Genomic DNA, 27,852 nt, shown 5'->3' on the forward strand with positions numbered 1-27,852 from the left:
CACAAAACCTGGCCAGATTCCCGCTGAGCTTGAGGGGGGTGGGGAGCCCAGGGAGAGTCTGGCAGGGAGCCAGGCCCCGCCCCGCGCCAGGCCCCGCCCCCGAGCACCACGCCCCGCCGGGCCCCTCCCCGCGCCCGTGCCCCAGCTGCGAGGCCGGGAACCGGGCTGCTCTGAGCTGCTGCTTTCGCGCAGTCCGCTCCTCTGCCGCAGCGTCGCGTCCTGAGCTCGGCCGACGAGGCTGCACTCGCAGCCGGGATCCCGCCACCCGCGACCCCAGCCTTCGTCGCCGCCGCCCGTAGGGCGCCCCAGGCCGCACCATGGTGAAGGTGACGTTCAACTCGGCGCTGGCCCAGAAGGAGTCCAAGAAGGACGAGCCCAAGAGCAGTGAGGAGGCGCTCATCATCCCTCCGGATGCCGTGGCTGTGGATTGCAAGGTCTGGGCTGGGGTCGCGGGCGGGGTCCCCACGGAGGGGACGGGTGCCCGGGCAGCCCTCCGCTCGGGGGTACCGTAGTGCGTGTGCAGCGGGCGGGGTCTCGGCCGTGGAGACCCCCGTGGGGACAGTTGCGCAGGTGTGCAAGCGCCCGCCGCTTTGCACCTGGTTTGGTCGCCTGGGGATCTACAGCGACTGGCACCGCCACCACGGAGTTTGGCACTTTGTTCCAGTATAAATACTGTGCCTAAAATGGCTGACATCATAACAAGCCTAAACCTCTGTTGTTTCATACTTTCGTTTCTAGGCTGAACAGCCCTTGGACTAAGTCCAGTTACTGTAAGCATCTTATAAAAGCTTTTTCTTTTACAAACCCCCTTGCCTACAAACGGCCTTCAGTGTGGGCAGGTGAACCTCACCTTGGGGTCTGGAGGGAGAGAGGACAACCGTATACTGGGAGTAGTTTCTGGGTGTTGATTTTATTAGTGTAACAGATATTCCAGGTAAAAGTAATTGCTATTGTGACTGTTCCCGTGTAACCAACAGTTGATTTTTTAACGTTATCAGCGTCTTTGTGGGAACTACCGATAAGTGAAACCTGCAACCTAAAGGTAGGGCTCCTGTCCCTACAAATGCACCCTCATTTCCAAATCCTCTGTTAACACTGAATAAGCGTGAGCGAAGCCGTCACTGGATTCTAGCTTTTAAAGTGACTTACAGTGTTCTTTTAAATATAAATGTAATTGTCTCTTAAGTTTTTCTCTTCTGCTTAGTCTTCAGACTGCAGACATTTGATACTTAACAGATACTAACAGTAGTTGTTGCTTAATTTTTCATAAATACTTTTCAATACCTATTATCACTTGGGAAGTTATAGTTTTGACTTAAAAACAATCATTTGTGTCTCTGGTACAATCATTAAGGTTTTTTTTTCTTTTTTATGATGTAATGAAAATTACTGTTAAGAAACAGGCCACTAACGCCCTATAAAATTTTTGAGAACATAATGGTAATCTGGGCGGCTTGTACTTGTTTTCTGGAAATGTTCCAGCTAAAAGCAAACATCGGGTTGATTTTTAAATGACTGCCTTCCCCTGAGATAGGAAGAGGGAGCTGGTTCCCTTAAAGGATTAAAGGTTTTGGGTTTAGTATTGTTTTCCTGAACCCAGTGCAAACAGTCTTGGATAGAAGAATTCACAGGTGAAAATTGCCATGGTACCTTATATCTCCTTGGGGGTGCGCATGTGCTCTATACTAGGTCTGTAGTCAAGAACCCAGTGACAGCAGCCTCCCGGCAGTATCCTTGTTTGTAGAGCCTCGAGTCTCATCTGGCTCAAACTGGGCTTGAACTTCTGATCCTCCATCTTCCTCCCAAGAGCTGGGATTACCGGTGTGCACAACCATGCCCAGCTTCAAATACGTACTCTTAATGTTATTGTATAGGTACATGTTTAAGTTTTGAAGATACAATGCTTCCCACTCTAAAGTCTCAGTGATGTCATTTCTCTGTCCTTTATTCCACGGGTCTGAAGGTTTGAAACTCTGAACAACAGACATCAGAATTCACTTTGCTGAGCAGGTTTGAACCAGACTGGTGACAAATCTTGTCCTTTATGAAGAAGTGGTCCTATTTTCAGGCTTTTAGGCGTACTCATATGCCTACCACAATTTACGTTTTATTCCAGGGTAACTAGTTCTGTACTTTGCTTTTATTCCTTAATTTCTCTGATCTCTGTGTCCACAGGAAAATCCTGCAATTAAGTAGTGAGGGTTCATGTTCCTTTACAGCCACACAGAAACCACAGCCAAATTGATTAATCCAAAAGATATAACTAATTCTTTCTCCATTCTGTATTCTAAAACCTGGAAGCCTTTTCTCAGTGTGGGGTGGGGGCACAGTATTTATCCACGCTGAAAGTAGGAAGGATAAAGCAAAAGCCTACTTAAGGACAGACCTCTGTGAGAGAACTTCTGATATCCTTTCGGGGCTGCAGAGTGATTACATAATGTTCTGGGGCTCCTTTGGGCTGGACTGTGTGGCAACCACCTTGTCTGACCGCCTGGGCTGGAAACAAAATTAGCCTTAGTGTGATTAGCCTGGGGCATTTCCTTCAGTCAAGGGGACCACGCTAGGCTAGTTGGGGTTCAGAACTCCAAAAGAAAAGCGTTTTTAAGACTTTTAACTCTCAGGGACCACAGTAAAAATGGACCAGGTTTTGTTTTGTTTTGTTTTGTTTTGTTTTTAATTGTGCTTGAGGCTTGCCCCTCTGGGATCCCCCGCTCGGTGCCATAAGGATTCTGATCACTCTTGCCCCTCACTGGCTTATGTAATTTATCTGTCTGTACTTTATGCTGCTCTCAGCTTCTGCTGCTGTATCTTTCTCTGCAGAGAACCTTCTGGAAGAAGTTCTACTGCTCCAGTGTGGCTGCTGTCCTCGCAGTAGCTGTGATTCCAGCAGCTGTTTTGTTTGTTTTTTGATTACACTATCCCAACCAGTTGGCATTCTGTTTCTTCCACATTTTCCTGTTGACAGTGTTGTCTTCTTCCCGGACCTGTTCTCATAGACACAAAGCTCTTAGAGGCACAGGCAGAGCAAGAATCACAGTATCATGATTTGTGTGACAAGATCATTTTGAAATGATTTGCATACATTATGATACAGACAACAGTCCTTGATTTTTGTGCTCAGCGCTTTCTTTGAACCTTGGAAAACTTGTGTATGTGTGCAAATACCAAGAAAATACTGTTCCTATATCAGAAGTCCCAAATATGTCCCAGAATAACTGTTGGAATTTTTTTTAAGGTGTAAATTTTACTTTTCCTTTGTGTAAGATGAGAGGGTAGAACCAGATGGCCCACAAGGACTCTTTGAGTTTTAAAATAATTATGTGAAGATGCTAAGGTTACATAATTGCATTTTTTGCAATAATTAAAATTGCTGTTTGGGGTTTTGGTTTGAGTCAGGGTCTCACATGGCCCAGGCTGGTCTTGAACTTGGTAAGTACCTGATGATGACTCCCGATCCTCTGGTCTCCACTTCTGGAGTGTTGAGATTGCACCTCTGTCCCTCCCCGCCCTGCTTTTACAGTTCAATTGTTTTCATTGTGGGAGAAGAAAACAAGTACCCCCCTCTCCCTCACAAGACAGTTTCCTGTCTTCCTTTCCATGATGAATTTGTTTCATTCCTCCCTTGAGTCCTGAGAGGCAGTGGCTAAAGCAAAAGGAACTAAATAGAAGGGAGGATTATGTAATAAAGCAGGTTCTCACTTTTGCTTGCCTCGATGTGGAGCAGGGGAGTAAGCAGGAGTTCTTGCTGCAGTTCCTAATCATGAAGCCTTTGCTCAGTAGCAGCCCTCAAAAAAAAAAAAAAAAAAAAAAAAAAAAAAAAAAAACTCGTTTGCTTCATTAGATGGCCTCACAAGCTGCTTGTGATAGATGGTAAGAGGTAAATTGTTTGCAGAGCCAAAAAAAAAAAAATGGACATCATGGGTGTCGGGGTGAAGAGCAGACTGAGCTGTCACAAATGGCCGAGTGGGCCCTAGTTTATGCTTTCTAATTTTTCTCTATTTTCACAATCAGGACTGAACAATTTAATAATTTAGGTTTCAGTTTGTGGTAATGGTTTTGGTACTTTTGTGGCTTGAGGGAGTAGAGGAAGGACATAAAATGCAAGACAGCAGTAAGAGGCGTTGATCTGTAGAGGGGTTGGGAACTTGGCTCTCTGTAGCCAGAGTGATTCTCATTACCTAGGAACGTAATTTTGTGTAAGTTTATTGCAGAGTAGGCTTGGCTGTCCTAGAACTCACCGTAGGTCAGGCTGGCTTGAAAGGTGCTCTTAGTACTGAGACGAGCGTGTGCCATCATGCCTGGCTAGAGCCAGTAAAACGCTTCCGTTCTTTAGGTCTTGGCCTCCGTGATGGAGATCTAAAGGGAAGAGTTTTATATTAGGTGACATCAGTTACTCTGTCCATCTCTGCTGGGGGCACCCTGGCTTTTGAGAGTGGGTGAGGTTGCACATTGTCGTTATTTTACGGTTGAAGGACAAGTTAGCTGCCAGGATAAGGGTTTCCTGCTGGAGAAGGCCGGATGTTGTCCTTGGCATAATCACAAACCTCTAAGAACTCACGAAATTCAACTCTACCACCTAAGAGTTTTATGTCAACAGCAGTATTTCTTTTAAACCAGAAAAATCTCAAACACATTTATGATACAGGTATGTTTAACGTGTTCATCGTTCATCTCCCAAGTGTCGATTGTGTGCCGCAGAAGCCCGACCTGTGTGTTAATGCCCAGAGAGGAATGTACGGGCGGTAATCTGAGACATTGCGGTTTCATCAAACCATAACCCAAATATTTGAAGCGACTTCAAAAGCTGCATTGTTTTCTCAAAAAGGAGATGCTTTCTGAATTCGTGTTTTGACTAAAGCCTCTTGGATCGCTTTGTATGACACCGTGCTAGTAAAGATCTTCCTGGAGAAAGAAATGGGTCAAAGTAAATGTGCTCTCTTTAACTGTTTGGCAAGAGTTCCACTTGTGCGGCCCTGGGAATTGAACTTAGAGCCTTGGACGAGCTTGACAAGGGCTTTACACCCCCGCCCTGAGCTATTTCTCCAGCCCTAAATGTGTCACTTTAATTAGAGCCTGGCGACTGAAGGAGGAGTTAAGGACTTTTCCCACTGAAGGATTCAGGCCACAGCCACTACCTGTTAAGATAAGGGACTTCACGCCTCTCAGTCTCAAGGTGATGATTATCTGAATGTCTTAGAAAATAGTTAACTTGCCCCCGTAAAGCTGTCCCAGGCTCCCGACTGCACTGCGGGGAGCCTCAAGTGATAGTCCTTTACAAGACAGCAGAAAGGTCAAGGCTTAAGGTGGTGTGGCAGAAGTCATCCTAAGGACATCATTTTAAAACTTTCCATTTAACAGAATGAATTTCATTACTTGGTGTGTTGCCTTTAAAAATCACCGAAACAGCACTGAGGAAAAAAGCCATTACTTCATTGTGATTCCCACGTCCTCCTGTATGTGGATCCGTAGTCTCACAAGCCTTAAGCTCATGGTGTGCTACCAGTCATTGAGTGAACATTGAAAGGATTGCTGTTTTTTTTTTTTTTAAAGTTTGTACTTTGAGTTCAGGAGGAAAAAAAGCGCTGTGAAGTGTTGCAATAGTCGTCCTGTTCTAGGACAAAGTCGACTGAATAGAAGTCCTAAATCCTAAACAGGAAAGGTTGAATTGAGTTACGGGAATGACCCCTGTAGGGCTGGCAGGAGTCGCCTGACTCTGCGCTCACTGTCTCGGTCACGGATGCTCACAGGGTGCCTGAAGGGATTCATAACTTTGATCTAATTATAAATATGACTGAAGAGAGGTTAATGTTGAAATAAATTTATAGTCTGGTTTATTAATGCTAGCAATTTTAAGTTACATCTCAAGTTTATTGGAGACAGTATGCATGGTATTAGAACCTCGGTTTTGTTTTTGTTTTTTGTTTTTGTCTTTTGAAATACAACTTCACTGTTGTTACCCAGGCTGGCCCAGAACCTATAGTTACCCTCCTGCCTCAGGCTGAAAAGTGCTAAGAGATTCCGGTGCGAATTTGAAATATTCATATGAACATTTTTGTTTACACAGGTATTCAACAAGGTAGTTGAATTCTGTATCTTCGGGAATAGGCTTTGGTGGATTTTTAATACTCAAATATTCAAACTTTTTTCTACTTCTTTTTTGGGGGTGTGGGGGGAACAAGACCACACTATGGAAGCTTTGGCTCCCTTGGAACTCATTATGTAGACCAGGCTGAACTCAAAACTCACAGCTGTCTACCTGACTCTGTACCCCGAATGTGGAAATTAAAGGCGCGTGCTATTACACCTGGCTCCGAATCATTTACTTTTAGTGCCAAATTATTTTTAGAATTTAAGATTTAAGAAATTTAAGTTTTCATAGTGAGTATAAAGCTTAAATCTTAATTTTTTCTTAAATGTGATAGCAATATTTAAAGGTTTTAGAGATAAACCTTACCCTGTAACATAGGCTGATCAGGACTATAACCCAGCCTGACTCGGAACTCACTCCTCTCTTGCTGCCTTGGCCTCCTGGGCACCTTGACATCAGGCTTGAGCGATTGTACCAGGTTAAAATTAATTACCATAAAAACCCCAAATAGCTATATTTCTTACTCTTTCTCTCTCTCACTTTCTCCCTCCCTATGTTTTCTGAGATTGGATCTTGCTCAGTAACGCAGGCTAGCTTGAAATGTACTGTGTAGACCAGACTGGCCCCAAACCCGTGTCTTTCTTCCTGCCTCCGTCTCTAGGTTCTAGGATTACAGGCATGCACCACCATGCCTAGCCATGCCTAGGCAATTCTCATTGTTAATTAAATTGCTTAGATCACCACAGTATCCAAAAGCTCCCGTTAGACTAGGGAAGGTGGCATTGAGAGATGGTCATTGTTCCTTGCTTAGTTTTTCTTGGAGCTTACTTTTTGGGTGGTATGGGAAAGTCCCCAGTCCCACCAGTTTTAGCTAGAGCAGGGCTAGGCACGCTAAAGAGCGGGCAGACGCAGCGCCTCTTACCGCCCAGGAAGGTGAACTGATGAAGCTGAAGGTTTTGCATAGTAAGCAAGTTAGACCGTCTTTGGTTTTCATTTTTAAATGTCAGGTCGACTGTTGCTGCTCCTGCTGGTGGTGGTAGTCACCTCTTGGTTACAGGACCCGCAGAGTAAACCCACACTCCAGCCCTGAGCTGCTCCTCATAATACCCTGTAATACCATTGTTTCTTGGTTATAGGACCCGTAGAGTAAGCCCATACTTGTACCCCTGAGCTACTCCCTAATACCCTGTAATACCATAGTTTTTAAAGGCAAATGAGCATTTTCATATAAATTCATACGATAATTTGGCTAGAAACGCTAATGGGTTGAAATGGGCACCGTTTTATAATCTCTTTTCATGTGGAAGGCAAAGCTAGCAAAGTCCGGCTCTTGTGTTCAGGTGTGGCGTGGGAAATAGACTGAATCCCACATTTTCTAATGATTAGGAAAAAGAATTAAAAAATGACATTCCTCCCTCAGTAAATGGGGCTAGGGATGCAGTTCGGACATCAGTTCAGTTCAGCGGTGGGAACTCTAGTGCTGTGGTCAGGTCTGAACTTCGCCTTGATGTCTCATGTGCTGTATCGACTGCATCACCTCAGGTTTCTGCATCTGTTTCCATCAGCAGCACGGTGAGTATTGGACTCAGAAGTCACGCCCCCGCCCTGGCAGCCAGTCCTACTTGGCAATGTTACTTCTGTGATGCTGTTCTGGATCTCCCACCTCATGCCAGTTTTGTAGGACAGTACTGACGTTTCTGTTGGTCTAGATTCCTTCAGCATAAAAACCATTAGGATTAAAAATGTGTATTAATCTAGTACATAATTGGTGCATTAGAATTTAGTTTTAAAATGTCAATAGGCCTGCAGTAGCTTACAGGAACGCATTCTAGAGGCTGTGGTGCAGGTACGCGTAGCAGAATTTATGCTCTTGAGTGACAGATTGTTTTAAATGTATGCACCTGAACTAACACCCTAGGTGTGGAAAGAATTTTGCCACCAACTGGAAAAAATATTTTCTTTTACACTATGCCTTCTCCCCTTAGAGACAATCACTCCTGTAATGTCAGAGTCCTTAAATTAATCAGAAGCAATTATGTTCCCTTCTTAGCCACTTCTGGTCTCGCATTACAGTTTGGCCACGAGACCACTCTTTGTGGCTTCACCGAGCAGAGCACACTCTGGTAACTTCATGCTGCAACACTGCCCAGCTCTCCATGGTGGTCTGAGCCCCACATTTCTCTGAGTCAGGGATTCTCCAACATTTTAGTCTCAGAGCCTCTTGAGTAAGAGTTAAAAATTATTCCTTAACCCAAGGAATTTTTGCATTCTACAGGCTGTATATAAAGAGATTAAAATTTACTCTTATCAGAAAGAAGGCAGAATGTTTGGTCCCCTTACGTCAGCATAAAGAGCCATTTGTAAGTCACCAACGTTTCTAAACAACTCTTAACAGTTTAAGAGTAGACCCCCGGAGTTGTGCAGTGGGCGGTGAGCGATTTGACACGAGATGGCGGGAATCTGCACGTCCGTGCTGTTGGCTACGATGTCACGTTCCGCTTGTGGAAAACTGCTGCCCACTGCGAAGTGAAAGTGAAAACGACATCACAGTTTAATGGTAGGGCTGTGGCTCTCTGAGGGGGGGTTCTGGACCACATTTGGGTAACAGTGACTACAAACACTTGCTTATTCTGCTCTCTCATGTTATTTCCAAAAGTTTATTATTAGTTTTTCTGGTTTTAATACGCACTCACTGGCAGTATCCAAATGAAAGGTGGATATAGTTTGTGTGTGTGTGTGTGTGTGTGTGTGTGTGTTTCCACTCTATGGGAAATCTGTTGTCTTGGTATACATAGTAACTTCTTGCTAAGTTGGTAGCCAGTGCTCTTGTTCTTGACAAGCACTGTCTGGTACACTGCCAGAGTAGTGTGTTCGCTTCCATTGTACTTCCTTTCCTGTAAAAAAAGTTTTTCCTTTTTTAAAAGAAACTTCTATGTGTGTTGGTATTTTGCCTGCTTATGTCTGTGTATCTCATGGATGAGTTACAGACAGTTGTGAGCTACCATGTGGGTGCTGGGAATCGAACCTGGGACCTTTGGAAGAACAGTCAGTGCTCCTAACCATCAGGCCATCTTTTCAGTCCTAAAATCTTTTCCCTCTGTCAAGATTTGATCATTGTTCCTTGAAACTGGAGAGAACGTGGCTTAATTTTCTATGTAGTGTTTGGTAGTTCATCTCTGACAGTAGTCTAATTGCTTTCTGTATCTTCTGGCCCACTGGAGAGTCAGTCATTCTGGGTTGACTTTGCTTCTATGCATTGGATTTGTTTTTTTTTTTTTTTTTTTTTTTTAAATCTGATAGAAAACTTGTAAAGCCTTGCATATTTGAGTTTGCCCATCTTTCTTCCTCTCCCTCTCTGCCTCTCTTCCTTCCTTCTTTTCTTTGAGGTTATCTCTTTCTATAGCTTAGGCTGGCCCAGAATGATGGATCGTCAACACTTGCCTTATCCTTACACTCAACTTCGATCTTTCTGTCTTAGTTTCTTGAGTGCTGGGATTGCAGGCATGCACATTCCCGCCTGACCCTCTCATTCCATCGGTACTTTGGTATCCGGTATCATCTAGTATCAAATTCTACATCAGCTGTGGTTCCTAAGTGCTGGGGAACACTGGCCATGTCTCCTGGTCTGCTGGCGCTCTGGTGTCTGCTTCTCCATGCGTTTCCTTCTGGGCTGCTTGTGTCCCCTCTGCAGATGCCCCAGGCTCTTTTGCTCAGGCTTTGGTATGTTCCCTCTGCTTCCAGCGCTTCCCTTCTGTGCAGCTGAAAGGTCGCTCGCTCGCTCCCTTTGCCTTTATCATCGCCCCTTTGAGTTTTCAGAAGATAAACATTAGCTGAAAATCAATATTAGGACTTTCAACTCTGCTTTTGAAAGTTTAATTAGAATATTCCCTTTGCACTAACAATAGGCCTAATGATAATTAATAATGGATAATAATGGAAACTGTCTGGATTATTGGCACTAATTTAAGACCTGACAAGATGACCTAGAAAAATGAACCCTCATTCTCTGATGGCCTCTCCAAAGAGCCAAGACTGCTGACCTCAGGAGTAATTTTGAGACGGCTCGCTACCGACGGGATTTTGTGTTACACCTTTACTGCCCTGACTGTGATGGGCATACGCCCTTTGCAGTGAATACTTTCCACTTTTTTTTTTCTTGTTTTCTTTTGTGTCTAAAAGTGTAGCCCCGGCTTGACTAGAACTTGCTATGTAGCTCAAGACTGGCCCTGAACTTGTAGTGATCCTTCTGCCTCTTCTTCCTGAGTCTGATAACTACAGGTTTTCATCACCACTCCTGGCCTTTCATTTATATCTTGGCTTTTTATGATTTGTTTTCAAGTGTGGCAACCTAAATATTGTCCTTTATTGTTTTCCCCCGTGTGTGTATACTTTTAGTGGTCATACATAAACTAGCCTGTATAACCTGATGATCAGTAAAATCCTATGGATTTGACAGCGTGTTCAAAACTGCCAGTCCTGCTTTCACAGGGAAATGAGATCCCTGGGTCCCAGAGCCAGAAGCATGGTAGAATAAGGAGCCAAGATCAAATACTTGGCACTGAATTTTCACTTTATTTTGAATTGATTGATCTATTTTTGGGTTTCTGGTCAAGGCCCAGACAGACCTCTAAACCAGCTGTGTAGTGGAGGATTCTCTTGAATTTGCGATCTTCCTGAGGGCTGTGATCACAGTCCCAAGGTGACACACAGCACCTCCACCGTTACCAGTGATGTCTGCGCTTAGTACAGACAGCTGAGCCATTGAGTCAAAGTATTTCTTACATGACCACCGTGGAGAGGGCAGTGTGTCTGCTCACAGGACACAGGACATATTTTTACCTTGCCGTGTGTGGCAGGCTCTCTTCAGACTCAAGGTCCTCTTGCTCTCAGGCTCCCGGGGGCTGGTGTTCCTGTAGATGTAGAGATGTACCTTGTGCCCAGCTGCTAGTCATCGTGTTAGCGTTCATGTGTTCATACTCGGATGGAGGATGTCTGTAAATGTTCACATTTAAGTTGTTTCGTGTGGATCTGTGATGTAGGCCAGTGGTAGAGGACCAGGCCCTGGGTTTTTAGTCACAGTCTTGCAGTAATACAATAAGTAGGAATAAAATTAATTTTATATTTTTTGAAAGGGTACACTTAGAATTACCAAAGGTTCTGCCTATCAAATAGAATTGCTTACCTTTTAATATAAATATATAAAATTACTGTGTTTCATTAAAATCCAATCTTCATATAAAATGTGAGTCGGGGGCAGGCTTGGTTCCTTTTTTCCAGTCTTGACTCTGGGTTTCATGGTGATGGATTAGATAGTTGTGGACCATCTGTGACTGCGTGAGGGTGTTAGGAGGATGGCTGTCATTCCGAACAGTCAGATTCTGGTGGGAGGGAGAAGCCTGTCTCTGCCAGCTGATCGTCCCCAGTAGAGGCTTTCTCACTAACAACAGATAAAACTTGCATGTGACATTGCTTACAAAACACCTGCCAGTTGTTACTCCTTACTTTCTAACTAAGCATATGAGCTGGAAAGGCGACGAAAATTTGCTTCATAAGCTATCCGTGGTAAAGTTCAGAAAGCAGAAAGAATAAATACTAGAGAAATGATGGTCATCTTTTAAGCGATGGCAAAAGCATGAGAAAAGGATAGATTTTAGGTTACTCATACATTAATACTCAATAGTATTTTACTTCTCTTCAGATACCCTGCTTTGCCCTAATGATACAAAATTGACTGAAAATGCTCCTGCACCAAAGGCAGTAATTTTACAACCTTACTGAGTTTTTTCTCTTAATTCTGACCTGCTTGCTTAATTCATTTTATAATTTGGTTCGGATTTTATATATTTCTCTAGGTAGTTACGCAATAGCTTAAATGGTTGTTTCTCTTTCTGTGAGCAGCAGTACTGTCGACGTCAGCACTGCCACTCAAAGTGCTCCTTTCTTCTACCCTCCCCCGTTCTAAATATAGACCAATTCGATAACTCCCGACCAACACGGAGCTGTGTCTCCTAATTTCAGCTCAATACTAATTAACTTGCCTGAGGCCACTGTGAACTATGGCCCTTGAATGCGAAAAGCAGCTCCCCCCCCCCCCTCTCTCTCTCTGTTCCTCTCAGCGCATGCCCAGCCCTGGGGAAGCTGCTTCCTGTTTATGTGTCAAAGGTAATAAACACTCCTGTGTGGACTTTGTCAGTAATGGAGACAATGACAGTCCTGTAGGAAAAACAAATTGGGAAACATGTACAGATGGCAATGCAGAAGAGAGAAGGCAGGCAAACATGTGTTGCCCTTCACAGACGTTAGCGCTCAGCCTGAGGTTCGGCCTCCCTTTCCTCAGATGCCCTTGGTAGTGTTATTGATGGTGGGCAGATCACGAGGTGTGTCTTTGTGACGCTTCTCTACTGAGAAGAGTAGCTAACATGGAGGCAGGTAAGCAGAGCATCTCCCATCCTCTAAATCCCAGAGCGCTGCAGGCCTGGTGGCACATGCCAGTAATCCTGGTTGTGACCGTAACAGGCTCAAGGGTTGCCTGGACAGCTCAGTGAGAGCGTCCCTCAAAATCAAAAATTTTATAAGTAAAGAAAAATGAGCTGGAGACACAGAGCGCTTCTCTGGAGTGATGACTCTAGGTACAGTTCCTAATACCAAGGGGAAAAAAGAAAAACAGTTCAAAACTCGTTTTTTTTCCGTACTTAAAACTACTATTTATTGTAGAAAGTATTTTCAATTACAATGAATCTGGGAAGAAGATAGTAATGACACAACAATCAAGTTTCCATAGGAGTTTTATGAGCCAGGTTAAAATGTATACAGTAAATATCTCACAGTGTAACTTTCCGGGATCGAGGGGGCTGACTTGATGAGTCGTGATGCCACCTGTAAAGGGGAAAATCTCGGCTGTGGTAATCTCCAGGTGCAGAGCCCGAGCCTGAGCTTGGCCTGGAATTAGTGAAGGGGTGGGGTGAGCCCACGCCTTGAACAGAGCAGGCAGGTGCGGAGAGCTGAGCCACACACCCAGTTTCTAGTTCTCTTTTTGCTTTGCATGCAAAGAAATGTCAAAAATCTTTTTATTTTCTTTCAAGCAGAGCAAATGTAGATTTTTTTCTGGAAAAGTGGGGAAAGAATTCCCAAGACCAGGAGGAACTCCAAAGAAGAAACCCCGACCCCCCAGATCTTCTCCAAGCGGTTCCTTTGGATTGCTGCATTATAAAATACCCTGTCAATATATTAGCCCAGCATATTTAAAACTCCAGTAATCTATATGATGTTCAGTAGCTCATACTCTTTTGAACTAAGTATATTCATTCTTTTCTCTATTTTTTCTTTCCTCTAGTCTGTCTTATTTTTATACTTTGTATTTTTATGCTGCAGTCTCCCCACCCTCAGGCTGTCTCTGGAACATTTTATTTATCTATTTACTGAGACAGGGTCTACTGTGTTAGCTCCCTCTGTAGCTAAAGATGACCTTGAAGTTCTGCTGCTGCCTCTGCATCCTCAGGGCGTAGTCGCTGGTACCCACCACCCCTGGTTTCAGGCAAGTGGTGCTGGAGCTCAAGCCCGAGGGAGTCACTGTGCTGGACAAGCATCCTCCCCACTCACCCACATCCTAGCCTGGCCTTGTCGTTCTCAGCACTGCCGCAAGATGCTACATTTGAAGGGCTTTGGAAAACATTGTTTAAAGCTCTGTGCTCCATTCATTATGTAAATAAGGCTCAAATGGAAGCATCGAAGAATGTGAAGTGCTTGTTACTTTGAAACAGAATTTTAAAAAAAATTAAGCACTACGTTTCTGATAGAAGCCCTTTTATTGAAGCCTCTTAGGGAACTGATTGAGGTGACCTAATTCATAACTAATAGAAGTAAAACACAATTTAGCCTTCATTTCGCTTAAGATATAGTTAAGTAATCTTGCCTTATTGTCTGGTATGATTTATTCCAACCAGAAAATATTGTGGTACCTAAGAGAGCCATGTCTGTGTATTGGAGAGTGAACCTGGGTCTTCGTGGGTCAGTCAAACCCTATGCCACACTGCGACCCAGTCTTTGTGTGTGTGTGTGTGTGTATGTGTGTAATTTAAGTTGTCCAGGCTGCCCTCTGACCGCAGCCTGTGTCCCTCAGCCTCCTGAGTAGCTGAGTTGAAAGCCGTGGCTATTTCTTTCGGTCGCTGAGGATGGGAGTAGGCCCGACTGTGCTTTGCTTTCTTCCTCTGTAAACTGGGCTACAGTCCTGACATTGAGGAGGACTAAGGAGGTGGTAATTATGTAGGACCTGCGGGAGTTCTCAGCATAGTTGAGGTGCACCAGTTACAGTGCCGTGGAGGGAGGGAATCTGTGACTTCAGTTAAATCAGGCCAAGTGGAGTTGCGTGCCGTACCCCCGTGAACAGCTTGCTTGTTAGTGAGCTTTCTTCTTTTTCTTGTTTGAAGCAGACTTGGGAGGTTTTGAAGAGATTTCTAGTGCAGGTTTTAAGCGCTAGGGTTAAGAGAAAGACGAACACTCCCGAGAATGTGGGGATGGGCTTCTCTTTTTTAAATTATAAAATGTTGAAATGCACACAAAATACAGGACCTCTGCTGTTCAGTTTCCTAATGTGGATGTGATAAATGGAAATTTACTTACCGGCTAATGAATATTTGGGTTGGCTTTAGTTTGGGACAAGTTTGAATAATGATGTTATAAATAGGTATTTAACAGGTGATTTATTTTCTTATTGGTATTTGGAAGCAGGTTCTCATGAAACCTAGGCATTCTTAAAATTGGGAAAATACTTGAATTTGCTTGTTATTTTTCAAATGTTTTTTAATTTTGTTGCATGCATGTGCCTGTGAAGGCACATGTATTTACTTGTTATTTTTTCAAATATTTTTTAATTTTGCGCATGCACGCGCCTGTGAAGGCACATGTACCAATGTGGCTCTCCAGTTTGTAAGAAGTGGTGGATCCTGGGAGCTAGAGTTACAAGATGCTTGCAAGCCACCTGATGTGATGTGGGTGCTGGGAACTGAGCCTGGGCTCCCTTGCAAAAGCAGGACAGCTCCTCAGCACCCAGCTGTCTCCCTGGCAAGGACAGTGCGACTCTTAAGCACCCAGCCGTCTTGCACAGCTGTATCTTGAACTCTCCATCCTTTCGCTTCTGCTTCCCGGGTGCCAGGATTATAGGCTTAACAGGTGATGTTTTATAATTGATCTTTAGTAATTTGATTTTTTTAATTTTTTTTTTTTAAATTTCCTTTTTTATCACCCTGTGTGTATTGTCATCTGTGTACTGGCCGGGATGTCAGGTACTGCACTGAGTAGCTCAGCTTTAATAATGAGCATCTTTGTACTCCTGACTAGGAAGGCTATCGTGTGAATTTTAGTGAACCAACAGGTACGGGGTTTTCTCTCTGAGGTTTTATTGTTGTTGTTTTTTCCTGTATTTTTAATTTTATTTTTTGACACTGTAGTTCTGGCTGACCTGGAACACATTATGTAGCCCAGGTTGGCCTTGAGTTTGTGGCAGATCTCCAGCCTCAGCCACCAGACCCAATTTAATAACTTTAATCTTGAAAGTGCTTTCCGCCTGCTCTATAACACAGACTGTAATGTGGGTAGGCCATCATGTCTTCCATACCTGTTTTAATTCATAAATGGCTGACCGTATGAAACATCACATTTCTTACGGGATCTCTCCCAGTATGCTCCACGTGGCCGGCCTTAACCGATGTTGGGCTAAGTGCGGCCGCTGCCTCCACCGGATAGCCAGTTTGCTGTGCATCATAGATGATGGTGTTGTCCCCTCCCTTATCTTTCTGGCTGCTGATACAACTTCTGTGAATCATGAAAAGTTAAACAGCCAAGCTCTTTCTTCATCCAGTCATCAGTTATCTGCATGTTATTAACTGAGTGCCAAGCGTGGCTTAGAGGTTCCAGGAATGCAAAATGAACACGCATAAACACAGGAACTGTCTCGCCTAGGAGCAAGATTAGATGTCTACGTGAATTTCTAACGCAGGAAAGCAAGTGACTAAGCAATGCAGAGGAAACAGATCAGGCTTTGAAGATGGCGGAGCTGTTAGGAGGTTCCGGTGGTGTATGGACTTGGGTCTGTAATGTAGCTACTGAAACTGACTCTTGTTGCTGCTTTGTTCTCAAGCCGTGTTTCAGGTGCTGAGTAACTGTTTGTTTGTTTGTTTGTTTGTTTTTTAAGTGTTTTAAGGTGGCATTCTTGAACAAATCAGTCTCTTCTGTTGTCCTAGAATGATTTTTTTAAAATAACTTAGGACCAGCTCCATCCCTAGGCCCTCTGTGGCCTACCCCAGCTACTTCTCTTCATCCTAGGGTCCCTGGCAGTGTCCTGTGTGTATTGTGTATCACAGTGTCCTGTGTGTATTGTGTATCAGTGTCCTGTGTGTATTGTGTATCACATTGTCCTGTGTGTATTGTGTGTATCATAGTGTCCTGTGTGTATTGTGTGTTTCACAGTGTCCTGTGTGTATTGTATCACAGTGTCCTTGTGATTGTCTTCATTCTTTACCTTTTATTTCCTTCCCGGGAACATCATCTGCCTGGCAATGTGTGTTTGTCCTGTGACCTTCCATGCCATGATTTCTCCCTTGGAAGTCTCCTTCTTAACTCATCCTGTCTCATGCTCTGTGAATTTTTCCTATTGGATCTCATATTTATGTTATTTTGTATCTTGATTAGACAGGAGACTGGCTTTTACATGATGGATCAGGCTGGCCTAGAGTTGACTGTGTAGTCTAGGCTGATCTCCAACTCATGACAGTCAGTGGCCAAGACCCCCAAGTGCTAGGATTCTAGTTATACACATCCTGTTTGGCTCTTTTTGCATATTTTCCATAATGGTCCAGCCCATCTTTTTCTTGGCAGAGTCTGTTTTCCTGGTGTCTAATACAACTGCTGTCTAAACGTATTAGACATGTATAATTTCTTTTCAGAATTATTGTTGGTTGCGTAGTTAAAATGATAAACCAGAAAGCCCGAGCGCTCAGTGTCCGTGTGCCAGCAAGACTGCATACTCCCTCTCGGCATCCACCCGTGGTCCTGTGCTCTTCATTTATGTCCTCGTAGGAGGGAGCCTGGCAGATAGGCTTAGGTATGCGTATACTTGGCTGCCTGAGCAGCTGGTGCCAAATGCCAAGAGTGACCGTTTTCCTCTGTCATTCCAACCCCCACACTTGCCCCACCCTGAGAGAAATTATGCTGGGAATACTTTAGTCTCCTGCAACATTGTCGGGCAGGCTCAGGAAGACTTTATGTGCTTTCTTATTCGAGTCTCTAAAGCCTTGTTTATCTGGAGTTCTTAGAACTTTTCACTGGTAGGATATAAATTTTTCCCAGGGTCACTCCCATGTTACTTTAGTAGACTCGTGGATCTAAATACCCACGCAGGATCATCGATGAGAACTGCCTAAAATGTAGTCCCCTCCACGGCTTTTGGTCTGAACCTGACATGGAATATTATTTGTTATTCTGTAAGGTTCTGTGTTTACAAATAAAGCTCTCTACTCTGTGAATGTAGAGGCAGAGGCAGGAGGATTGCTACAGCTTTGAGGTCAGCTTGGGCTCCATGGGGAGACCCTCTCCCAACAACACAAAGGTGTGCGTCTATCTAGCCTCCCACTGTTCTGTTGGCTGCAGAACCTGGAACTGGACTTTGCCCAGATGTGATCTCTTACCTTATAATCAGAAATATAGAACTGCAGTTTTCATTCCTGAGTAGCTCATCATGTTAGCCGTATCTCCTCCCTTGAGCCGGTAGACGCACTGTGTTCTTACTCATTACTCATACAGTTTTCTGTCTCCCTTGCTGATGTGCTGTGAGAGAGACCTAGGTTGAGTCTACCATTTTATGATGAGGTAGTCCATGTTGGGTTTTAAGGCTAATTCTTAAAAAGAAAATGAAAACCATTATCAAAGTGAGATCAAGGTAGGGGTGGAATTACAGAATTAATTCTAGAGAAGTAACTTTGTCCTGCTAATGCAGAGAATTTCGGTGTCCCATCACTCTTGCTAGTGTTCCGTTTGCTTTTCCTGTAGATCTTTAGGAATGGTTTCATATCTGGAATGGAATCAATAAACTACTTGTAAAGGTAGCAATTTTATAAATGAGCCAATTAGGAACTATCTGAGCTGTGTAATGTAACCTTTACAATACTATAATACTTTCTAATAATATAAGACAAGATTGTGTGTTGTTACCTTTCCTGAATTTCAAATGTTAGAAGATAGCACTAAAAGTTGTATGGAAAATAGAAATAGTGGTTTGTTTTTATTACTGCTCAAGACATTGTTACTAGATGGAATTGAAAGAGAAAGACAGAGACCACTTCCGCCTAGAAGTCCCCCAGGGTACCAGTGTCCACCATGTCTTGGTGCCCCTCTTCCTCATTCCGTGGTTGAGTTTGATCAGAGCCTTAATTCTTTTGGTCTTTATCGTCATTGATAATGCCAGGCCTTCTGTGATTGTGTATTAATTGGCTGTTTTTTTTCCTGGTCTAGGACCCGGAGGACGTGGTCCCAGTTGGGCAGAGAAGAGCGTGGTGTTGGTGCATGTGCTTCGGACTGGCCTTCATGCTTGCTGGTGTCATCCTTGGAGGCGCCTACCTGTACAAGTATTTTGCACTTCAGGTATCATAAAAAGATAGTTAGACTTCTTTTTGCTACATTTGTGTATGGGGGAGGGGCACGCTTAGAGATGGTTTGGGGAGTCAGTTCTCTTTTACCGTTTGTGTCCCAGGGATTGAATTCAAATTGTTAGGTTTGGTGGCAAAGTACCTTTACCCAATATGCAGTCTCGCCAGCTCCAGGAGAATTATTTTTTGGTCTGGATTTTTTTACCCTTTCCAATGTGAATCAGAACATGGTCTTTACCTTGCTCTAAGCATGCACTGTCTGTCTGGATCCTTTAATTGCTCATGTGTTTACCAGAAAATGAGACACATAATCATTGAAAGCAGAATAGTGATGACCGGGTACTGCACATGAGTTTAAGTTGTTGAATTTTTTTTTTTCAAAATAGACTTTGGTTTTCCTACCATAGTTGATATCAAAGAGATGTATGGTGAATTTCCACTTGATGAACATAGAAGCTACAGTATTGACAAACCCATCACTGGATAGCCAGTTTGGGTCAGTGCGTGATTATTGAAGAGTTGGGTAACTTTGCAGAGATGATGCTGACGTAAGTTTTAGGAAAGTTGTCTGTAACTCAGTGTTCATAGGACTCTCAATGTGTCAAGACCCTGATTCCACTTAATGATGGTTTATAATATTATCTGCCCAATCCTCGGCCTTAAGGAATCTTGGGAGAAATTTACTTTAAAACTTTTATGGCTACTTCAAACCTTTAAGTTTCAAAACTAGGGAGAAACATTTGCCAATGAGATTTTTAAATAAATTTTGAAGTCTTCTTCCAAAAGTTATAGGAATTCTTATCATCTTATTCAAGGACATATTGATAAATGTGATTGAATTTATAGGGGTTTTATTTTTTCTGTTATTTTTGAAATAGACAAGTCTGGCATTGAACTTTTGTCCCTTCCGCCTTCACCGCATGTGCTGCGATCATAGGCTTGCACCACCACCACTCCTGGCTACATCTCCTTAAATGTAGCGTTTCGTTTTAATATGAAGCATAGAAGCATAAGGTACAAAAAAGGATAATCTGCAATTCCTCTGTGAAGAGAGAATTTTTGGTATCAAAATGTTTTGTTACATACTCAGACTTTATATACGTATACTTTAAAAATATTTTTATAACATACATTTATCTATGTGAGTGGGTGCAATCCCACCACCTCCACGTAAGCTAGTCATAGTAGAAGCTAGAGGATCAAAAGTTTAAGGTTATCCTTGGCTATACAGCAAGGTACAGGGCAGTCTGGGCTACCTGAGATCCTATTACAAAAGAAAGAAAAACGTGACTTGCTTCTGAATGTGTTTTCTGAGAAACTGCCTACAAATAGAAGAAGGTCTGTACGTTTTTTCAGATTTACTTGACACCAGAAAGCTTTCTTACTGTTTTTATCTACCACAAAGAGTAAAGAGAAAATCAGAGGAAATCAGCTACTTTTCTTCCTCTGAAAGGCCTTAAAAAAAAAAAAAAAAAAAAGACGACTTCAGAATCTGATAAAGAATGTGTTAACTCTGTAATTAAACTGTCTGACTTGTCGTCTGAAAAGTAGGAGTTTGTAAGCAAAATACTATTTAGATGGAGGTGGCAGCTTAAAGTGAGGCTCACGTTTAAAGACCTGTCTCCTGCGGAATTGCTCAAACGCCGTGTTCTCAACCCCATAGCCGGATGATGTGTACTACTGCGGGCTCAAGTACATCAAAGATGACGTCATCTTGAACGAGCCTTCTGCAGAAGCCCCAGCTGCTCGCTACCAGACAGTTGAAGAGAATATTAAGATCTTTGAGGAGGACGAGGTGGAATTCATCAGCGTGCCTGTGCCAGAGTTTGCAGACAGCGACCCCGCCAACATCGTGCACGACTTTAACAAGGTGAGCTGATGCCCGGGGTTGTGGAAAGAGGACAGGTTCGCTGGGATATTTGCAGTTTTCATTTTTTAATACCTGCTAAATTCTGCTATTTAGGGATTGTTACTTAAGAAGGGGATGAAAGGGAGGAGGGAGGGAGTTGGTGACTCAAAGCATGCATTTTATCCCAGCACTGGGGAGGCTGAGACAGAAGGATCGTAAGTTCGAGGCCAGCCTGGTCCACACAGTGAAGCATTGTCTCAAATGAGATAGACAAGAATAGACTTGGGTTCCTTTCCCTCTGAGCCCTGGCCTTCTTATACCTCGCTGCCTCTGGCTTGCCTGTTGATCCCACTCAGTTCTTGATTTACTGAAATGCAGTTCTACAGCTAGCCCATCTTGCTGGAGCCCAGTTGCTGTGTCTCTCAGGCACACTGATCTGAGTGATACTTGTCTCTTCTCCAGAAACTCACTGCTTACCTGGACCTTAACCTGGACAAGTGCTACGTGATCCCTCTGAACACATCCATCGTTATGCCGCCCAGAAACCTGCTGGAGCTGCTCATTAACATCAAGGTATGATGTGGCTACAGTGTCTCAGAATTCCTCTTGGGAAAGTTAGCCTTCCTGGAGCGCACTCTTCGGGGATGTAGCCAAGGGTTTCTAACAAAGTGCTGACACGCGTGTGTGCATTATTTCCTCTTCTGTCTAATGCTTCAAAGTTTAAGTTAAAAACAATATTTTCAGCTGGGTGGTGGTGGCGCATACCTTTAATCTCAGCACTCAGGAGGCAGAGGCACGCTTATCTCTGTATATTTGAGGCCAGCCTGATCTACAGAGTGAATTCTAAGACAGCCAGGGCTACACAAAGTAACCCTGTCCTGAAAAAACGGGGGGGGGGGGGCATTTGGAAAACATTGAAAACTGGACTGGAGAAGGCTCAACAGGTAAGAGTGCTTGCTATACGAGCCTGACAGTGTGAGGGCAATCCATAAACCCTGTAGTGGAAGGAAAGAAGCAACTCCAGAAAGCAGTCCCCTGACACGCTGTCATCTGAGCCTGCCTTTGCCATTCGCTCAGTGTGTGTCTTGAAGGTTTTGTGTCCCATTTTCCCGCTGTAGGCTGGAACCTACTTGCCCCAGTCGTACCTTATTCACGAGCACATGGTGATTACCGACCGCATCGAAAACGTGGAGCACCTGGGCTTCTTCATCTATCGACTGTGTCACGACAAGGAAACCTACAAGCTGCAGCGCCGAGAAAGTATTAGAGGTAAGGATGATCCGGTGGTTCCTATGGCACGTAGCATTGTGGGTGACGTTCTGCCGTAGGATACTGTGTCTCATTTGGTTAGTATTTCCATGACTTAGAATCATCCTAATCCCAGAACCACTTCTTCAGATAGTTAGTCTACATGAATGTCATTACCTGGAGATGCCCGCCCCTCCACTTGAATGTAGAAAAGTCACATTTGACCCTGCATTCCCACCATGGCCCAGGCACTGGAAAGAGGAGGTCTCAGTATCCAGAGGTCTCTCTTCAGCCTTTCACTTGGCTTCTCAGGGATTTATATTCTCCCTGGGCCATTCACCTTTGGGATCATACTGAGGACAGCCGTAGCCAGGTGACTTAGGAAGAACGTGGGTGCGGATTCGAGAGCACTGACAGCCACCGTGCGGCTTCGCCCAGTCCCTTAACCTTGTTTTTCCCCTGAGCGTGAGAGTAGCAGCGTGTGCCCATTACCAGTGCAGAACTAAAGTTTGTGTGACGGTACGAAGACATCAGGGACACCGCAGTCTGATGTCCCAGGGAAGGTGTCCCCCGGTAACAAGCTTCTCTGGCCATTTCTCTTACTTGGAATGACAGTGTTCTCACCTCAGGCAGATCAGTCATCTGAAACCCACCCCTTCATTCTTACATGCAAGTTACTATCCTGGTTTATCATTTTCTAAAGCCAATTTGATAGAAGGATGTTTGAACGTCCTGCTGTGCAGTTCAGCAGGCACACACGGACGTGTAAGCGCACCATACATAGCTAGAACATCTCTCAAATCTTCGAGCTCATACACCAGTAAGCAGTTTGTAAAGCTCCGTTACTGGCTGCTATGATGTATGAAAAGATGCAGGGAAGAACAACTTACATACAGTACAGAAATTATGGGATGGATAGAGAGTGGCATACTTCTTCGTGTCTAAAGAGTGACTGAGGATTATTGTGAATAGTTAGCACTGAAGGACCAGAACCTTGACCAATAAAACCCTTTGCCTTCCCAAACAGGTATTCAGAAGCGCGAAGCCAGTGACTGTTTCAACATTCGGCATTTCGAGAACAAATTTGTTGTGGAAACTTCAATTTGTTCTTGAGCAGTCAAGAAAAGCGTGGGGAGACATTTAATGCCACAGTATAGCCCTCCCTTGTATTTTGTGCAGTGATTATTTTTTAAAATCTTCTTTTCGTGTAAGTAGCAAACAGGGCTTCACTGTCTTTTCATCTCATTTAATTCAATTAAAACCATTATCTTTAAAAAACAAACAAACAAAACCAAACCTTTTTTTGTTAGCGTGGTGTCTTTGACATTTGAGTTAGCGAATGTGCGGGGTCCTAGGTAAGATTTGCTTCTCCATAGAGCTTACATTCTAAGAATAATTTCATTTATCTGGATTTTCATGTGTTACTTCTATACTTCCAAGAGGAAGGGTTACCTAAAAAAAATAGTCATTTGCATATGTTAAGATGACCACAGTGACTTTACTTGTAGATGCTACCAGCCCTGCTCCCTAGTTGTTAGCCTGGAGCCCACCCTCTAATACATATTCCTTTAGTTAAAATGTGCAGTATTTTTGGTGTTGCATTTAACTACTTTAGAGGATTATGTCAGCCTGATGTTTTAATATCCTAGCCCTCTGCTGTACTAAGATTTTAGAGAAATGTTTGGAATTTAAGAAACAACTTACGTTACTAATTTGTATAGCCCACATCTGTGCAATGGAATATAAATATCGCAAAGCCATGTGATGAGGCTGTGTGTTGTTATTCCCACAAGAGAAAAACCAAAGAAGCATTTGGTTCTCCATATTTTAAGGTAATCCACGTACATAGAGAATGAAGCTATTTTATAAAACCTGGTTCTCTACATACAGTTAAAAAGTCAGTTTTTTTTTAAATAAAATAAGCCATTAATAACTAAAACAGATTCTTTGTGGATGTTGTTAAAGTCACTCTTATTATCAAACTTGAATGATGCTCCCTTTTCCTCTAATGGAAGGTTATTCTCGAGGCCATGCCCTTTGAGAAGCACAAGATGTGGGTCTGAGTAGTTGGGACAATGTCTCTCTGGGCTCTGTGTTTGCCTCTAATAGTAGGAAGATAGACACGAACCACAGTACCTGACAAGTTACGGCAGGGATTAGTCGTTATTTCGGGCTTTGAAGCAGTTTCACTCTGAAAACTAGGCTGACCTGAAAATTGTATCTAATCAGGCTAGTTTTGAACTCTTGGTGATTTTCCTGCCTCTGCTTCCAGGGTGTTAGGATTACAGGCGTGAGCACCACCCCTGACTTTTATCTCTGAGGTTGCTTCTTACCTGAAGTAATTCATAATCCAAGGAATGTAAGATACCTGAGTAGGACCCAGGTGAGGTTCGGAAGTTAGGAGTGCTTCCTGCTGTTCTAGAGGACCCAGGTTCAGTTCCCAGCACCCATGTTGAATGGCTCACAACTGCATGTGTTTTGGGGATCTAATGCCCTCTTCCCACTCCCACTGGTACCTGCACATGATGCAGCATACACACGAATAAGAATTTTAAAAAAACCTGAGAGTGGTTTTGCTACAGATTCCTGAGATAAAACTTTTCAATCCTGACTTTAGGTCAGAAATTTTGAAACTTCAGAAGTCTATAAAGGTTTTGGTCTGGAACCTGCTCTGAGGTCAGAAGGATGTGTTGTGACTCTGGCCTTTTTGGTTTTGTTTTGATAAAACCGTCAGAGCGTGAGCACAGCCAAGTGGATAGTAGGGAGGGAGAATTTTCCTTTAGAAGCAAGCTTTCACTAGATGAGAACTGTATTTTCCGGATTTTAAAAGGGGCCTGTGAGCGTCCTATATTGCACCAGCACGTACTTATGTGGGGAGATAAATTCCTCAAAGGAAAAAAGTTTCACATACGTGGCTCTTTATAGTCCATTGTGACTAATGAGAAGTCGGCCAGCTACAGTTCGTTATAATAATTACTGAAAGACCCTCATTTAAATATTTCTGTAATCTGTGACTCAGAGCTGGGGCCTTGTAGGTGCTGTACAAATGCCCTATCGCTGCTCTTGCCCCGTTCTCTGTGTAGTCTGTTCAGGCTGTTGTTTGGTAGTTCACGGGCATTAAGGTCTGTGATTTAAAGCAGTATGCTAGTTTGTTCTTCCATTTAAGATAGTGAAGCAATAGGGTAGGAAGCTGTGGCAACATCCAGAGTGTCTCACTGACTTCACACAGTGTGTATGAGTTTGCTGACAGTCAGTATCGTGGGCTCCAGCAAAATGTTTCATTAGAACCGTGTAAGAACTTCATATAGCGCTAGTTAAAACACTTGATTGTGCTGAACATTTACAACCGCAACCATTGGTTCAGCTGGATTGGGGTAGCGGGATTATCTATGCCTTTATTTCCATTACTAATACATCAATAGAGTAGAGTGCCCCAGTCAGGAGTGGCGGTGTGTGCCTGTTCTGAACGAGTTCAAAGCAACATGAACAACGTGAGGGTTACTGTGACATTCAACTGCCTGGCAAGATCTTGGAAGAAAGAAGAGAAGAAAAAGCTGCTCTCATCCATACGTGGTCAGCTGTCTCCCCTCCCAGGAATCAGAATTACTGGGTGAGATTCTAGGAGGAGCCATTTGATCTCAAGTGCTGTGGCAGAGCCTTGGAGAAGCTAGAGAGTAAAGGATCTGAAAGGACATTGAACAAGCAAACCCATAGGACTAGGTTCACAGTTTCCTAGGGGACTGCTGACCTTGAGTTCTCTTTGCAGGTGGGATGCTGTGTGAAATACAGGCTAGTGACTTACCAACAGGTATTTGATTCTTACAACTGTAGGCTGGAAGGCCAAAATCAAGGTACTTCTGGTGAGGGCCTGCTTTGTCATCAACAATAGACACCTGTGTTCTCTCTGAGTCCTCTGCTGTAAGGACACTGGTTCCATTCCTGTGGGCTCCACCCTTACGACCACCCAAAGGCTCCCATCCCTTAGTGCCATGCCACCTTGGAGATTAGAATTTCAACATAAATGTTGTGTGTGTGGCTGGGTCAGGATGGTAGAGTTCCGACTACAGGAACTCTAAATGGCTTTGAAAACCCAGGGTGGGCCTAGTTGGCACATTCTGTTGCTTCTGTGTAACAAAGAGCCCAGAAGTCAGAAAACAAATGGTTGGGACTCTGATTTATCATCTGTGACAGAGGAACGAGGGACGCTCTGGCTCAAGAGGTAGCTGATGGCTAAAAATGATTTGTATTAACGCGGTACAATTGTTGGCAGTTCATGCTGTTTTTGAACCCAGTATTGCTGACGATGAACTAGTAAACGCCAAACTTTCTTTTAAGTATGTAATTTTTTTTTGTTGCATTTCCTGACTCCTTTATATTCTCATACCAGGTTTTAGTAAACGGGATGGGGGGGGAGAGTACACAGTGATCTGAGCGATATTCATCTCAAATGCCAGAAGTAGGAGTGTGGAGCTAAAATTCAGACAGTCTAATAGTGCAACCAAAAATCAGATGGATTATTGGAAGGAGACAGTGCGGGTTGTACTTTTGAATATGCTTATGAGCTAAGGCTGGCTGAATTTAGGATTCTTTAATAGTTCAGTATATTAAAGACTCCTCCACTGAGCAGGGATGTTGCCCAGGTGTCTGTAAGTTATTCTGTGTTGGACACTGACTCTGGCATATTTGAGGCTTTATTTTCTAAACAAGGACTTCAGCATGTCTGTTTAGAAAAAGGACAGCCCTTCATCCTGTATTATCCAAAGTCATTGTTTTTCTGTCTTGGTCTTTGTAGTTAATGCTTATTCGAATAAGGCATGATTCAGTCTCTGCTGCCTATTAATCATTTCAGGCTTTTGTCATGTTGAAAACATCAGTAAGAACCACTTCAGACTTCTGAGCTATTTATTGAACTCTGACCCCAAGAATTAAAATGTTTTCTGTTGCCATCTGTGTGTCCATTGAAGGAATGTTAGCGCCCACGTTCTTGTCCTGTTGACTTTGTGTTGCAGATGGTTGTAAGGGAGAGGAGTGGGTTCTCCAGAACAGTGGACAAATCTAGACAGTCCCTGGCTTTCTCCACTCAATTACGCACATAATTTCATAGGTTTCTTTATTACTTAAACTTTTACTTGTATATGCAGTTTCCACTAGGAAAAAAAACAGTTCAGAAATACTAAAACTGAATGCTACCCTGCTTTTACCAGGTCTTGCTCCCCAGTCTCAGTCCTTCCTAGTCCTCAAAGGAGACTGTTAAAAGTTTAACATACGATGTAACTTTAAGATGCCTTGATGACATCCTCCTATCATCAAACTGGAAATAATGTTTAAGGCCGCCAAGCCAGGGCCTGGAGGGCTGGTTCAGCAGCTGAGGGTGCTTGAGCTCTTGTAGAGGTCCTGATGTCAGTCCTCAGCACCTACATAGTAGATCAACATGTTCTGTGACTCCAGTCCAAGGGATCCAGCGTCCTCTTCTTGAGCACTGCACATACATGCAACACAGACATACATGTAGGCAAAACGATCATGGACATAAAATGAATCTTAAAATGGCCAAGCCAGAAATTTCATCTTTGGGTAGTCACCAAATCCTCCATCTCCAGTTTCCCATCTCCTGCAGCTCGCCCAACCCACTTCACACCTGTGCTATTACAACCCCCCCTTCTTTTTTTTTTGCAAACAGTCTCAAAATGTGAATTTAACATTCCTAACATCATACCTGCCCTGATTAAAACATTGTTTAGTTCTTCACGTGAAAACGAAAAGACACTGCTGTCCAGTCCCCACCCACACTCTAGCCACATCCGCACCTCCTGCTACAAGGCACCTTATGGTTCCTTGGTAAATATTCTCCCTGAAACCTTTCCCCATCTGTTCCCCTCCTGTTGTGTGGCACCCTTCTGGGGAAGCTGGGAAGGAACAGATGTCTACTCATTGCAGATAGGAATCTGACAGTAGACCAAAAGAAGGTTACCACCAAAGTCCTCCTTGGTGAACCAGTAAGTTTTACTGGGGTTGCTTATAAGAATACG

The 27,852-nt window shown here is 43.6% G+C and overlaps 1 protein-coding gene across 1 annotated transcript; it reads left to right on the forward strand.

The window, feature by feature from the left end:
- The first annotated feature begins 133 nt into the window (after positions 1 to 133).
- Positions 134 to 26,769, forward strand: Itm2b (integral membrane protein 2B). The gene is made up of 6 exons (XM_057786518.1): positions 134 to 434; positions 18,593 to 18,721; positions 20,390 to 20,596; positions 21,038 to 21,148; positions 21,694 to 21,844; positions 22,851 to 26,769. Exons 1-6 carry the CDS (start codon positions 318 to 320, stop codon positions 22,934 to 22,936), a joined length of 801 nt encoding a protein of 266 aa, XP_057642501.1. The 5' UTR covers positions 134 to 317; the 3' UTR covers positions 22,937 to 26,769.
- Positions 26,770 to 27,852: the final 1,083 nt, after the last annotated feature.

Source organism: Chionomys nivalis, chromosome 12 (genome assembly GCF_950005125.1).
Source record: "Chionomys nivalis chromosome 12, mChiNiv1.1, whole genome shotgun sequence".
In the NCBI taxonomy this organism is placed as follows: Eukaryota; Metazoa; Chordata; class Mammalia; order Rodentia; family Cricetidae; genus Chionomys; species Chionomys nivalis.